Source organism: Pseudonaja textilis, chromosome 4, assembly GCF_049901715.1.
Source record: "Pseudonaja textilis isolate UNSWEBS1 chromosome 4, rPseTex1.2, whole genome shotgun sequence".
Lineage (NCBI taxonomy): Eukaryota > Metazoa > Chordata > Lepidosauria > Squamata > Elapidae > Pseudonaja > Pseudonaja textilis.
In genome coordinates, this window is record NC_141993.1 from 3502815 (window position 1) to 3515227 (window position 12413).

General features: G+C 40.9%; 1 protein-coding gene across 4 annotated transcripts in view; it reads left to right on the forward strand.

The window, feature by feature from the left end:
* Positions 1-12413, forward strand: part of OGDHL (oxoglutarate dehydrogenase L) — a 40749-nt gene that overhangs the window by 4780 nt on the left and 23556 nt on the right. For 2 of the 4 annotated variants that reach the window (XM_026714539.2, XM_087932138.1), the window contains 9 exons: positions 27-250; positions 1398-1589; positions 3612-3714; positions 4739-4854; positions 5352-5506; positions 6357-6503; positions 8781-8871; positions 10922-11101; positions 12038-12166. In XM_026714539.2, the coding sequence (XP_026570324.1) occupies positions 44-250; positions 1398-1589; positions 3612-3714; positions 4739-4854; positions 5352-5506; positions 6357-6503; positions 8781-8871; positions 10922-11101; positions 12038-12166 (1320 nt within the window). In that variant the 5' untranslated portion in view covers positions 27-43. Of the gene's footprint in view, positions 1-26; positions 251-1397; positions 1590-3429; positions 3524-3611; positions 3715-4738; positions 4855-5351; positions 5507-6356; positions 6504-8780; positions 8872-10921; positions 11102-12037; positions 12167-12413 lie in introns of those variants that run through there. The other 2 variants (XM_026714540.2, XM_087932139.1) reach the window with 2 other exon arrangements.

The following is a 12413-nucleotide window of genomic DNA, read 5'->3' on the forward strand; positions in this document are numbered from 1 at the left end:
TGTTGTCTGTTTTTCCTTTTACATAGTTTCCCATCGATGAAATATGAGTCACTTGCGGTTGCTCGCTGATACTCTGAAATGTTGTGGCATTTCTTCCTTTGTGAAGAAGAATGTAAACAGGACAGTATTTCGGCCAAGTCGGCCTTATGTTTCCCCTGGAGTCAAAGAACCATTTCTGAGCGGGAGCAATTCAACCTATGTTGAAGAAATGTATTATGCATGGCTTGAAGAACCAAATAGTGTGCATAAGGTAAGAGTTATGTATTTTAAACTTGTTAGGACACTTTATAATGGATGTTTGTGCATCTGTTTCCTCTCAGTGCTGTGTGTGCTCCCTGTTTATCCAGATTTAAAATTCAGGTGAGAAAGTTCTTTGTGTGTTCAGAAATTAAACTTTAATTAATAGGGGAACCCCAGCAGGTTTCTTCCACGGTTATTTGGCTTTTACGTTCCTCTTATAATATTATAATTCCGTTGTGATTATCTTGTCTCATGAAATCTAGTATATGACTGCTGTGCTACATGATCTGTTGCAGACAGAAGAGTGGGTGGAAAGGAACTTTATTTGTACATAGTTTGTTAATTAAGTTTGGAATTCTTGTGCTTTGGTATTTCTCAATTTTGGCATTGAGAAAACATTGTATTCTAACTTCTAAACTTTATTTGGAGCATCAGGGATGTTTTCTTTCACAAAGTCTAAGCTATTAGATTGATTGAGAATATCAGCAAATTGTGTTAGGGGTCTTGAACCTATATGAAGAAAATAAACTCTTATTACTAAATATTTAAATAAACTTTAAGTTATAAACTTTTATAAATAACACTGTTACCTAATAGCTTATGGTTTTCCTACAGAATTCTGTATTTTTATTAGCCGCTGGATATGGCCTACTATTGCCCTTTCCCATGATATATTTTTTTAAAATCAGTACTTAGGTACCCAAAATGCAGGGATTGACTTTAGAAGTATAGGCAAATATTGCACAGATTTACCTGGATTCCATCTTTAGTATTCTATAATATTTCAAAATAAACTTTTGAGGGAGTTATCTCCTGGGGAGAATGCCATGAACACCTATACATCCAGAGGAAACATTTTGCAGTGACTGAATGGCCATAGTTCAAATAATATATTTGAAATACTCAGTGTGTGTGTGTGTGTGTGTGTGTGTGTGTAAGTCACTACCTGACTCTGTTGTTACATCCTCAAACCCCCAAAACTTTAACCTTAAACTGTCTACTGTTAGATTTGATTGGACAAGGAGAGACAAGCAATGGGAAAGGGACTAAGGGAGGAAAGTTAACTGGCACAGTATTCTGTTGTTGGACATTTTGCCAGTCTAAGCTAACTGTTTCTCCTTCCTCCCACTCCTTCTGCCCTCCACCATCTTGGTTAGTCTTGGGATTTATTTTTCCGTAATGCTACTGCGAAGGCTCTTCCTGGACAGATCCTCCCTTCATCTTGTCCAGACCCATCCGAAACGCAAACATCCCTCATCCAAAGCCATGGGCTGACTCAAGCTCCTGGGAAGGCTGAGAAGCTGGTTGGAGACCACCTGGCGGTCCAGTCTTTGATTAGAGCCTACCAGGTAAGTGAACAAGTGGGCTTCCCACCATTTCCATGTGAAAACACTGGTGGAAGCTTTTTAATAAACTTCTTCCCAATGTTGTTCAGCTTTATACCTATCCTGCCAAAGGAGATATTTGATTTTGTGAAGGTTCTTAATCTAATTTCTAAGGGGTTGGGTAGAAAGAGTACCATCAGGCGTAATGATCCATTGTTGGTTCTTGGGTGACTTTAACAGGGAACAATAATTTTCACTCTATACCAGTTCTGTGCCATGTTTCCTTAACTGCCAGATTCAGTAGCGTCCATCAGAAATATGAAGCAAAGAAAGAGAAAGGAAGGACCGTAGACTTAAGCAACAATCTTAGAAATTGCACCAAATCATCTTAGAATCTTAGAAATTGCACCAAATAAAGCATTGCGTGGTTATGTACTAGCAACAAGAATCTCTTTGTTAATAAAATGGAGGGAGGGAGGGAGGGAAGGAAGATGGCACCCCTGTAGACACTCAAATAAGATGGCTATAGGGCTTGTTACTTGGAACCCCGACAGAAGGAAGGAAGGAAGGAAAATGATGTTTATCTTAGTAAGGTGCCAGGTACAACAAAAGAGCTACTGTACATTCTTCTGCTAGGCTTTCTGTTTCTTCTTCAGAACAGAAACTGGTTTACTGTGATATCAATACTAGCTGAGCAGAATTGAAGTGAACTGTTTACAATATAGCCTTCCTAAGTGGAATATGTTCAAAGCAACAGAAAGAGCCTCCTCCTCCTCCTCTTGTAAATTGACCAGAAGCAACACCTCATCCAACGCTGTAGGTGCAAGTAGGGCATTCAGAAGGAAAAGTCCTGTTTCCTAATTCTCTGACTCTTTCATTATATTCAGTGTCCCAGGAATACTTTTACCAGATCTGTGTGTGTCCCTGGTAAATATATTGACCAGATAACTAAGTGATAGGAAACTTATTTCATAAAATAAAAGAGCCGTGGTGGCTCAATGGTTAAAATGCAGGATTACAGGTTGACTCTGCCAACTGCCATCAGTTCGATCCTGACCTTCCATCTTTCTGAGGTGGGTAAAATGAGGATCCAGACTCTTGAGTTCGATATGCTGACATTTGCAAACTGCTTCGAGAGGGCTGTAAAGCACTGTGAAGCGGTATATAAATCCATGTGCTATTGCTATAACTTACTTGTTTCTAAACACTCACATAGGCACACACCGGAATGGAACAAGTCATCATAGCTGACTTGTCGTGGCCAGCTTGCCAGGGGACAACTTTAAAGGATTCATTTACCTCCTTTTATTTTTGTCGACTATGTTTTCGTCAAGGGATTATTTTATTTCTTACATCAAAGGAAATCATTCCTAAGACTGCCAGCTTTTGTAATGCTTTGATAAATAATAAAAGAATCTAATCCCACATGGAATTGGCAAGTCACCTGTGGTGAGTTGTCCTAGACCCCGTGCTTATCTACTTAGAAAATATTTAAGCAAATTCAAGCCTAAATTGAACTTATCAGAAAGGTTCTATGCATATCGCATCATGCGCAAACGTAAGAATAACCATACCAGTACCAATTTGGGATTGTTCACCACTGAAATTTCCCAGTGCTGTTTTGCGGTGTAGATAGGGTCTTCTGTCTGTTTGCTATAAGGAATGCACCTTAGAATTTTAATTTTGAGCTTAATTTTAAAATAAAAAAAAAGAAACTAATTTAAAATTAGAATTAGAACTTTAATGCTTGCCATTGGATAAAAAAAAATGCTTTTCATTGCTAATTGGGCCAAACGTTGCAAACTAGGCAAGACAAGATTTGTTATAATTCCCACACCCAAATGACAGGAGTTCTTATTTTCAGTTTGTAGGGCACTACAAAGCCCAGCTCGATCCTCTGGGGATCCATGCCGTTTCTTTTGCTGCTTCCATGAATCACTGTAATTCCACAAATTTCGGTGAGCTTCGATTGACTCTGTTTAGCGTGATGTTTGTTCTTTTCCTCGCCTTTCCTACTTCCCGTCTTTCCCACTCTGACCTCTTCAGATCCGGGGACATCACGTGGCTCAGTTGGATCCCTTAGGAATCCTGGATGCTGATTTGGACTCATTCGTTCCATCGGATTTAATCACTACTATAGATAAACTGGGTGAGAGTTTTAAACCGCACGGGCGGTAAATTAATATCCATAGTCAGAGGAATGTCTCCAGGAAACAAAATGCAACTAGCAAGTTAGTTAAGCGTTGTAATGTTCTTTCCTACTGGAGCGTAGCAGCCAAATCTTCTTTAGTGGGATTGTCCTCTAATTATGTGTATTAGTTTATCGTAAGTAGATTAGCATTTTTTAAATACGTTTTTTGTGTGTAGGTTCACACATGCATTGTATAGTTAACTGAAGGGGGTCCCTCTGTGTGTGTGTTTCTGTCTGTATAGGCCTGAAGAGAGAGGTTTTTAAGTAGCAGGGATCTAAACTTAAAGAAATATTAAGAAATATTCAGGTGGTCATCCCAAAGGTGCTTTTTCAAGAGGCAACTTCCTTTGTTTTGCCTTGACGACGTTTCACTTCTCATCCAAGAAGCTTCTTTGGAGTTTCTTTGGAAGAAGCTTCTTGGATGAGAAGGGAAACGTCGTCAAGGGAGGAAAAAGTTTAGTTTCCTCCTGAAAAGTCACCTTTGGGACAACCATGAGCTTCATGACTAAAAATCTCCATAAACATGTTCAGAAGTCAGTTCCCTCTTTAAGAACCTAAGCTAAGAAATTAACACCAAAATAAGAAATACTGGGAAATACTGACATCGTAATGTCTTGGAAAAAAAAAACTGCTCCCATGGTTGCAGAAATCTCCTCACTGAGTATCAAATGTGTGTTGGCTCTACACCCACGTTGGGCTGAGCAGTGTCACCACATGTTCCATAGGTCAGCCATGTCTTGCGGCGCAGCTGGCTCAAATCTTGTCCCGCAGGGCTCCATCAGTAAAGTGTGGTTTAGCTGGTCACTCAGTGTGTTGGGTGAATCCAGCCCCTCGGCAATGCTGCTTCTCCCCATGGGAAGGTCTGAGAGGGAACAAGGGGAGCCCGTCTCGGGGGGAGATCCTTGAGTGTGGGGGGTAGGACCCTTGTTTGATTTTGGCTTGCCAGCTTCCTGCCCCTTTGCTAACCATGTTCCTGTCACAGAGTTTTATGGCTTGTACGAATCTGACTTGGACAAAGTCTTCCGACTGCCGACCACCACCTTCATAGGAGGAACTGAGGCGATGCTTTCTCTCCGGGAGATCATCAGGCGGCTGGAGGTCAGGGCAGTTGTTGCTTCTCCTAAATGGGACTAAGGTGATTTTAAGTCTTCCACCAACACGGACAGGGCAAGCCACTGGCATATAAAGAGAGAGGAACCCCCCACCTCCCTTCTAGCCTGATGGCATAATCTAGTTAGGTCATGAGACATCTGCAAGAAAACCACCGAGCTTAGAGAGCAGAAGGGCCCCAGCAGTCTCCAGTTTTCGTCTTCTGGTGAGGAGTAAAGTCTGATGACCCAAAGCGCTTGTATCATTTCTTTGCTACCAATTTTATTTAACTAGTTGTTGTTGGTAAATGAATATCCCTAGTCAGAGGAATGTCTCGAGGAAAACAAAATGGAGCCAGAATTCCAGGAGGTAATACTATGGTAGGGAGAAAGGCAGCCTTGCATGTAAGATGTAGCAATAGACCGTAAAGGAAAAACTTTATTGACTTGTCTGTCATATTCCCCCCCCTCCCTCTTAATTTGTACATCTATTGCCTTGCTGCCCAGAATACCTATTGTCAACACATAGGGCTGGAATTTATGTTTATTAATGACGTGGAACAGTGTGATTGGATCCGGCAGAAGTTTGAGATGCCCGGCGTCATGAAATTTAACAATGAAGAAAAACGGACGTTGTTGGCCCGACTGGTTCGATCCACAAGGTATATTTGGAAGGATGTGATGAGCGTGTGCTGTTGAGATCTGCCTTAGATCTCAGCAAAGCTGTCTTAGCTCTTTAATAAACGCTTAGAGTTTCTTAGGACAGGCTGAGGCAAAGAAACTACAAAAACACGGCTTTTTTTTTTGCCCCCCCTCGCAGTTAATGAACCCACCCATGAACGCTTGTCCTCTCAAGAATGTTTAAACATTAATTTCACATTGTTCCTCAGATACAACATTTGCCTTCCCTGGGAGTATTTATTCAGCGAGACAGCCATAGATCACTGTTGCCCGAGTTTAATTAAAATAAAAATGAATTCCAGCCAGATGCTTTTAATAATTGGGTTAACATGGCATTTGAGTGACAGGCTGTTAACCGCATGTCATACAGAAGTTTTGCTCATTTATCTTTCAGAAAGTGGGGAAAAAAACCCTTCAGCCGTACGATTTCTGCTGCTTGTGCTGATTAACATGAGACAGATTGATTTAATTAAGTGGGAAGGCGTTTCTTAGTATCTAGTTTACATACAAGAAGGACAGACTCCTCAATAATCATTATAGGGAGGGGTTCTGATCCTGTATGTCTCTCCCCTCCTCCCCTCTCTTCTCACCACCCCTCCCCTCCTCTTCTCTCCTCTCCCCTCCCTCCCTTTATTTTATTAAGGAATCACTCCTGTTTACTTGTTGCTGATAAATAAATGAATAATAAATGCTCTTGTATTCAAGTGCGAGTTCTAAGATTGTGATCGTTTGATGTTATTATACTTGCTACATCAATTAATGTTTGCTTCTTGTTTTGTCAACAGACTTGTGTTTGCCCATAATAAACAGTTACTTTTTTCACTTCCTCAGGTTTGAGGATTTCCTGGCTAGGAAATGGTCATCAGAAAAACGCTTTGGCTTGGAAGGATGTGAAGTCATGATTCCTGCTCTTAAAACGATCATTGATAAATCGAGTGAAATGGGAATTGAATATGTCATAATGGGAATGCCCCACAGGTAATTGGCTGGCTGGTTCATTTAATCCCTCAGCCAGACACTTGCTTGCAGTTCCTGAATATTATCAGGGATTTGGACCTCGTTTTTTTTCTCTCTAGACATTGGCTGTAGAATGCTGCTAAGAGCTGCAGTGGCGCAGTGGCTAGAGTGAAGTACTGCAGGCTACTTCTGCTGACTGCCAGCTGCCAGCAGTTCGGCAGTTTGAATCTCACCAGGCTCAGGGATTGACTCAGCCTTCTGTCCTTCTGAGGTGGGTAAAATGAGGACCCAGATTATTGGGGGGAATAGGCTGACTCTGTAAACCGCTTAGAGAAAGCTGTAAAGCACTGTGAAGTGGTATACAAGTCTAAGTGCTGTGCCTATTGCTACTAGCGTCGAGCCACATTTATAGAGTGGCATCGGGAGCAAATCACATTTATGTATTGACAATGAATGAACCTCTTAGTAATAGCAATACGGCTTATATACCACTTCATGGTTCTTCACAGCCCTCTCTCAGCGGTTTTCAGAGTCAGCCTCTCGCCCCCAACAATCTGGATCTTCATTTTACTGACTTTGGAAGAATGGAAGGCTGAATGAACCTCGAGCCTGGTGAGATTCGAACTCCGGGAGTAGGCAATGAGTTAGCCTGTAATACTGCATTCTAACCATTGTACCCCCATGCCTCTAGATAATAGGTAGGTAGGTGGGTGGATGAATGGATGGACAGATAGATTGATATATGATAGATAAAGATAGATCATAGCCAGCAATAGCAATGGTCCTTAGACTTATATACCGCTTTACAGTGCTTTCCAGCCCTCTCTAAGTGATCGACAGAGTCAGCCTCTTGCCCCCAACAATCCAGGCCCTCATTTTACCGACCTGGGAAGGATGGAAGGCCGAGTCAACCTTGAGCCGGTCAGGATCGAAACTGCTGGCAGTGGAATGCAGAGTAAGCCTGCAATCCCGCATTCTAACTCCTGCGCCTTAACATTGCATCAGTCTTTTTCAACACAGGACTACTGAGCGCTCAGGATAGGGAGTGGAAGAGAATTCCACCAGTCATGGTTCTTCAAGTGCCTTGAGAACAAGGATGGGTGTGGAAACATAGTTCCCTGGACCCGTGACTAACATTTGCCACAGATCTTGGCAGATGAGACCGAGTTTGAATTAGAAGCCAGTTTGACTACTTTGAAATCTAAGCCATGTCAGGCTTCCTCAGTAACAAACCATCGCATGCTGTGAATAAGAGTTTGTTTTCTCAGCAGATTGGCATATTCCTGAACAAGAAGATTGCACTGTATATAGAAACAATTAATTTATCTTATAGAGACAGGGAATTTTGATTTTCATAAACGAGCGCATGATCTACTTGCCTAAATATCTATGAAGATTCTCAATCATCCAGGTCATGGTTGCCTCAAAGGTGTTTTGCCAAAAAGTGACCGGACTTCCTTGCTTTTTTCCTTTGAAAACAATTCGCTTCTCATCCAAGAAGCTTCTTCAGTTCTGAAAAAGAACTGAAGAATTGAAGAAGCTTCTTAGATGAGAAGCGAGTTGTTTTGGAAAAAACGCCTTTGGTTGGGACATTGTGGGAAGTCCGGGAAACTTTTAGTTTTGGAATTCCACAGATGTGCCAGGTGCTATTCTAATAAAGGTACTTTAGAGATTAGGCTTGTCTTGGAGTTACTGACAGGAATGGAAGTTCCCTAGAACACTGACATCCAGATTTGCATGGAATATCATTCCCTGTTTTTCAGGGTCTGCCCCCCATTTAGTGTGTTACTATGTTTGCACTAATTTGTTCTGTTACTAAGAACATTCCTTTTCACTTGGGGGGCTGGTGGGGGGGGGGAGACACACCTCAAATCTTTTTTTTTCTTAGGATCTCCCTTTCCTATTGTTTTGTTTTTAATTTCTTGCTTTGCTGTCAGTTGAAGTTCAAAGTAATAAACCCTCATCATGCAAATTTTAACATTCGATGCTGTTGCATGCTGCTTTTTTTCAATTGTCTTGCCTGTTGTTCCCAACATTTGGCAGTTTAGCCATTCAGCTTATTTTCTGTTTATTAGTGGTCTGCTAATTTCAGCAGTTTGTCTTATCTTTTAAAACAGCTCTGCTCACATTTAGGTGAGGTATAAATACACTGATAATAACATTAGGGAGAGAAATAGTAACATTTTAAATCGTGATGTAAGACACTGATCACAGATCTTAGCCATCGATTATATATAGTATAGATTTGTTGATTTTTACCTCTTGTGATTTATTTTGGATGTTTTTTTTTTCCCCCAGAGGAAGACTGAATGTGTTGGCAAATGTTATTCGAAAAGAACTTGAGCAAATATTTTGTCAGTTTGACCCGAAGCTTGAAGCAGCTGATGAGGTGGGAAAATATCCTTTCAACTTTTCAGAATATTGTTGGCTACAATTACTTGTCTTGATCACACTGTTGTGTAGGTATTTTGGGTTTTGACAATTTGATCCACTTTCCATAAAAGCCAGAGTGACCATTTGTTTAATTTTGATTAGTTAAGCCAATGGACAAGACAATTGATAAAAAGCAGCAGGCAACAGCATCAAATGTTAAAATTTGATATATACTCATGTTCTGCCATATCACTGAACAATGATTGTTTACACTGTATACTATATGTACAAAGCTGGATACCATACATGTAAGTACCCACGAAAACTTAAGAAAAGAATATAGATAGATAGATAGATAGATAGATAGATAGATAGATAGATAGATAGATAGATAGATAGATAGATAGATCGATCGATCGATCGATCTTTGGTTATTTGGGTTTTCTCCCACATAAAATTGGAAGTATTTTGGTGATGTTTCGACGAAATCTTATTCGTCATCTTCAGGCTTGTGTCTTTGGCTTTGTGCTTCTTGGAGTAATGATTACTCCAATAAACATTAATAATAATAAACATTACAAATAAACATTACTCCAAGAAGCACAAAGCTGAAGACATAAGCCTGAAGATGACGAATGAGATTTCGTTGAAACGTCGCCAAAATACTTCCAATTTTATGTGGGAGAAAACCCGAATAACCAAAGATCCACATACAAATACCCATGAAAACCTCAGAATACACACACACACACACACACATATGCATATATATATATACATACATATATACATATATACATATATACATATATACATATATACATACATACATATATATATATATATATATATATATATATATATATTTTCTGAGGTTCTCGCGGGTATTTGTATGTGGATATTTGGTTGTTCGGGTTTTCTCCCGCGTAAGTTTCGAAGTATCTAGGCAATGTTTCGATGAAGTCTCATTCATCATCTTCAGGCTTCTGTCTCCAGCTCTGTGCTTCTCAGAGCGAGAGAAAACCCGAACAACCAAAGATCCATATATATATATATATATATTAAAACAAGAATTCCACTCTTGGTGTATCAGTTGTCTGTGGAGGTTCTCAGTCATCCAGGTCATGGTTGTCCCAAAGGGGCTTTTTCAAGAGGCAACTGGACTTTCTTCTTCTTGTTTTTCCTTTGAAGACGTTTCACTTCTCATACAAGAAGCTTTTTCAGTTCTGAAATGAAGAAGATTCTTGGATGAGAAGCAAAATGTCCTCAAGGAAAAATGAAGTCCAGTTGCCTCTTAGAAAAACATCTTTGGGAACAGGATTTTATTTAGTTTTTATTTCTTTTAAAGTAGCTTTGGAGTCTTCTATCTCTGTGTAGATTAAACTGTTGTACCGAAGGGTGGAATGGTCAATGAATACAAAAAGAAGGGCTACCAGAAGTTCAGGTGACTATCAGAAGCCAACCAAGAGACACCAAAACTGTGTAGTTCTCCCAAGCCTCTATTGTTACCTGCAGTTTTGCATACCTATTCTGGAAGCCATAGGTAGAATAGGTGTATTATCAATTATTTTGTTGTTGGGCAGTTAGCAGGAAAGTGAAGAAACTTAACAGACAACATAAACACTCTCCTGCTAGGATTCAACTAAGTTGTGAAATAAAGAACAAAACAAACAGCCCAAGGAAGTTCAAATCTTCAAGAGTCAGCTACAAACTTTGAATTCTTGGTATACTTCTCCCAAAGGTGCTTTTTTAAACGAGGCAACACGACTTCCTTGGTTTTTCTCTGAAGGTGTTTCACTTGTCATCCAGAGCTGAAGAAGCAAAACGTCTTCAAAGAAAAACCAGAAAGTCCAGGTGCCTCTTGAAAAAAAAAAAGCTCCTTTGGGACAATCCAAGACCTGGAGGGCTGAGAATCTCCATAGATTCTTGGTATACTTTGCTGATTCAATAAAGACATACAAATAAGTCAGAGTTTAGGTAATGAAATCATTGCTTAATGTTCTGCCAAGCCATCCTAGGAGCATTTGCTTATATTAACATACATTCCTCATTACTGGTTGCTCCAGGGATCTGGAGATGTAAAATATCATTTGGGAATGTACCATGAGAGAATCAACCGAGTAACGAACAGAAAGATCACCCTGTCCCTCGTGGCCAACCCATCTCATTTGGAAGCGGTAGATCCTGTTGTCCAAGGCAAAACCAAAGCTGAGCAGTTTTACAGAGGGGATACCGAAGGAAAAAAGGTAACGTTACCTTAATGGAGTCGGTCGAGTGTCCTACAGTTTCAATTTTCAAAGCTCATTTTGACTCCAGTTGAATTTATAGAAGAAGGTCAGTGGGAAATCACCATGGATGTCCACTACAAGCCCTGATGGCACCCAAACTATGCCTGGCATGTCCTGTCATCATTGTGCAACCGAGAGGGGTGTAGGACAACTCGTCACGGCCAACTCACTGTGGGAAAATTAATTGTGGGACAACTCAACACAGGATAACTCAAGGGAGGGACAAGTGAATTGCAGCAGGGCTTGCCTTACTTTAGGGTTGAACCTTCTCAAGTTTGGAAGTCCTCGAGGCTGGGGTGAGCTGCAGTTTTCCCCTTGTCCCACTCTTGAGTTACCCCGCGTTGAATTGTTCCAAGGCAAGTGGTCCCACAGCGATTCGGCCATTGTGAGTCGGCCGGAGCAAGTTGTCCCTTTCCGACCAGGAGAGAAGCTGGAGAAATCATTTATCTGCTCCAGAAGCTTATCTAGGAATCTGGCCCCAAGACACTGAGGGCACTGAGGGTCATACCCAGTAGGCCTCTGTATCTTCAGAAGAAGTGCTTGAGGATCTGTGGAGACGCAAAGATCTTCTTTTCAAAACTGTTAAAGCAGCTGTATCTTTCCAGGCCCACCTGGTAATTTTGTAGAACTGCTCTTGGTTGAATGGCATGAAGGGGCTCCAGGATGCAGCTTTTAAAGCATTGCACAAACCCTTAAAGAAACACCCACAGCTGCTTTAATTCCTGGAAAGGAGGTGGTTCATGCGACTGCTTCACAATCACAGCTCCTCCTCCAACACGCTTGCATCACCTTCTTAATCATCTTTTGTGAATTCCATCCAAAAACAGACATGCGTGTTTGTAAGATGGTTGGTTGGAAACTACATGCCTTGTTTTTAAAACCATTCCGACTTAGGTTATGTCTATACTTCTACATGGAGATGCCGCCTTTGCTGGTCAAGGAGTGGTTTATGAAACTTTCCATCTGAGTGACCTTCCACCGTACACCACAAACGGCACTATTCACGTTGTGGTCAACAACCAGGTACAAATTAGAGACTGTCCTTAAGAATTTGAGTTGCATTAGCCTCTTTCTGAAGCGACTGTAATAGATAACAGAACCTATGTGACATCTGGTCCCCCATGGAACCAAATTGTCCTTTGGCAGAAAAATACGGGTTAAGAATTACAGTTCTCCGTAGATCCAGTTAACCAGAGTTGAACTGTGGAGTCCTCAGTGCTCTTTGAGCTGGGTGGTTTTCTTGAAGACATTTCATGACCCAGCTCAGGTA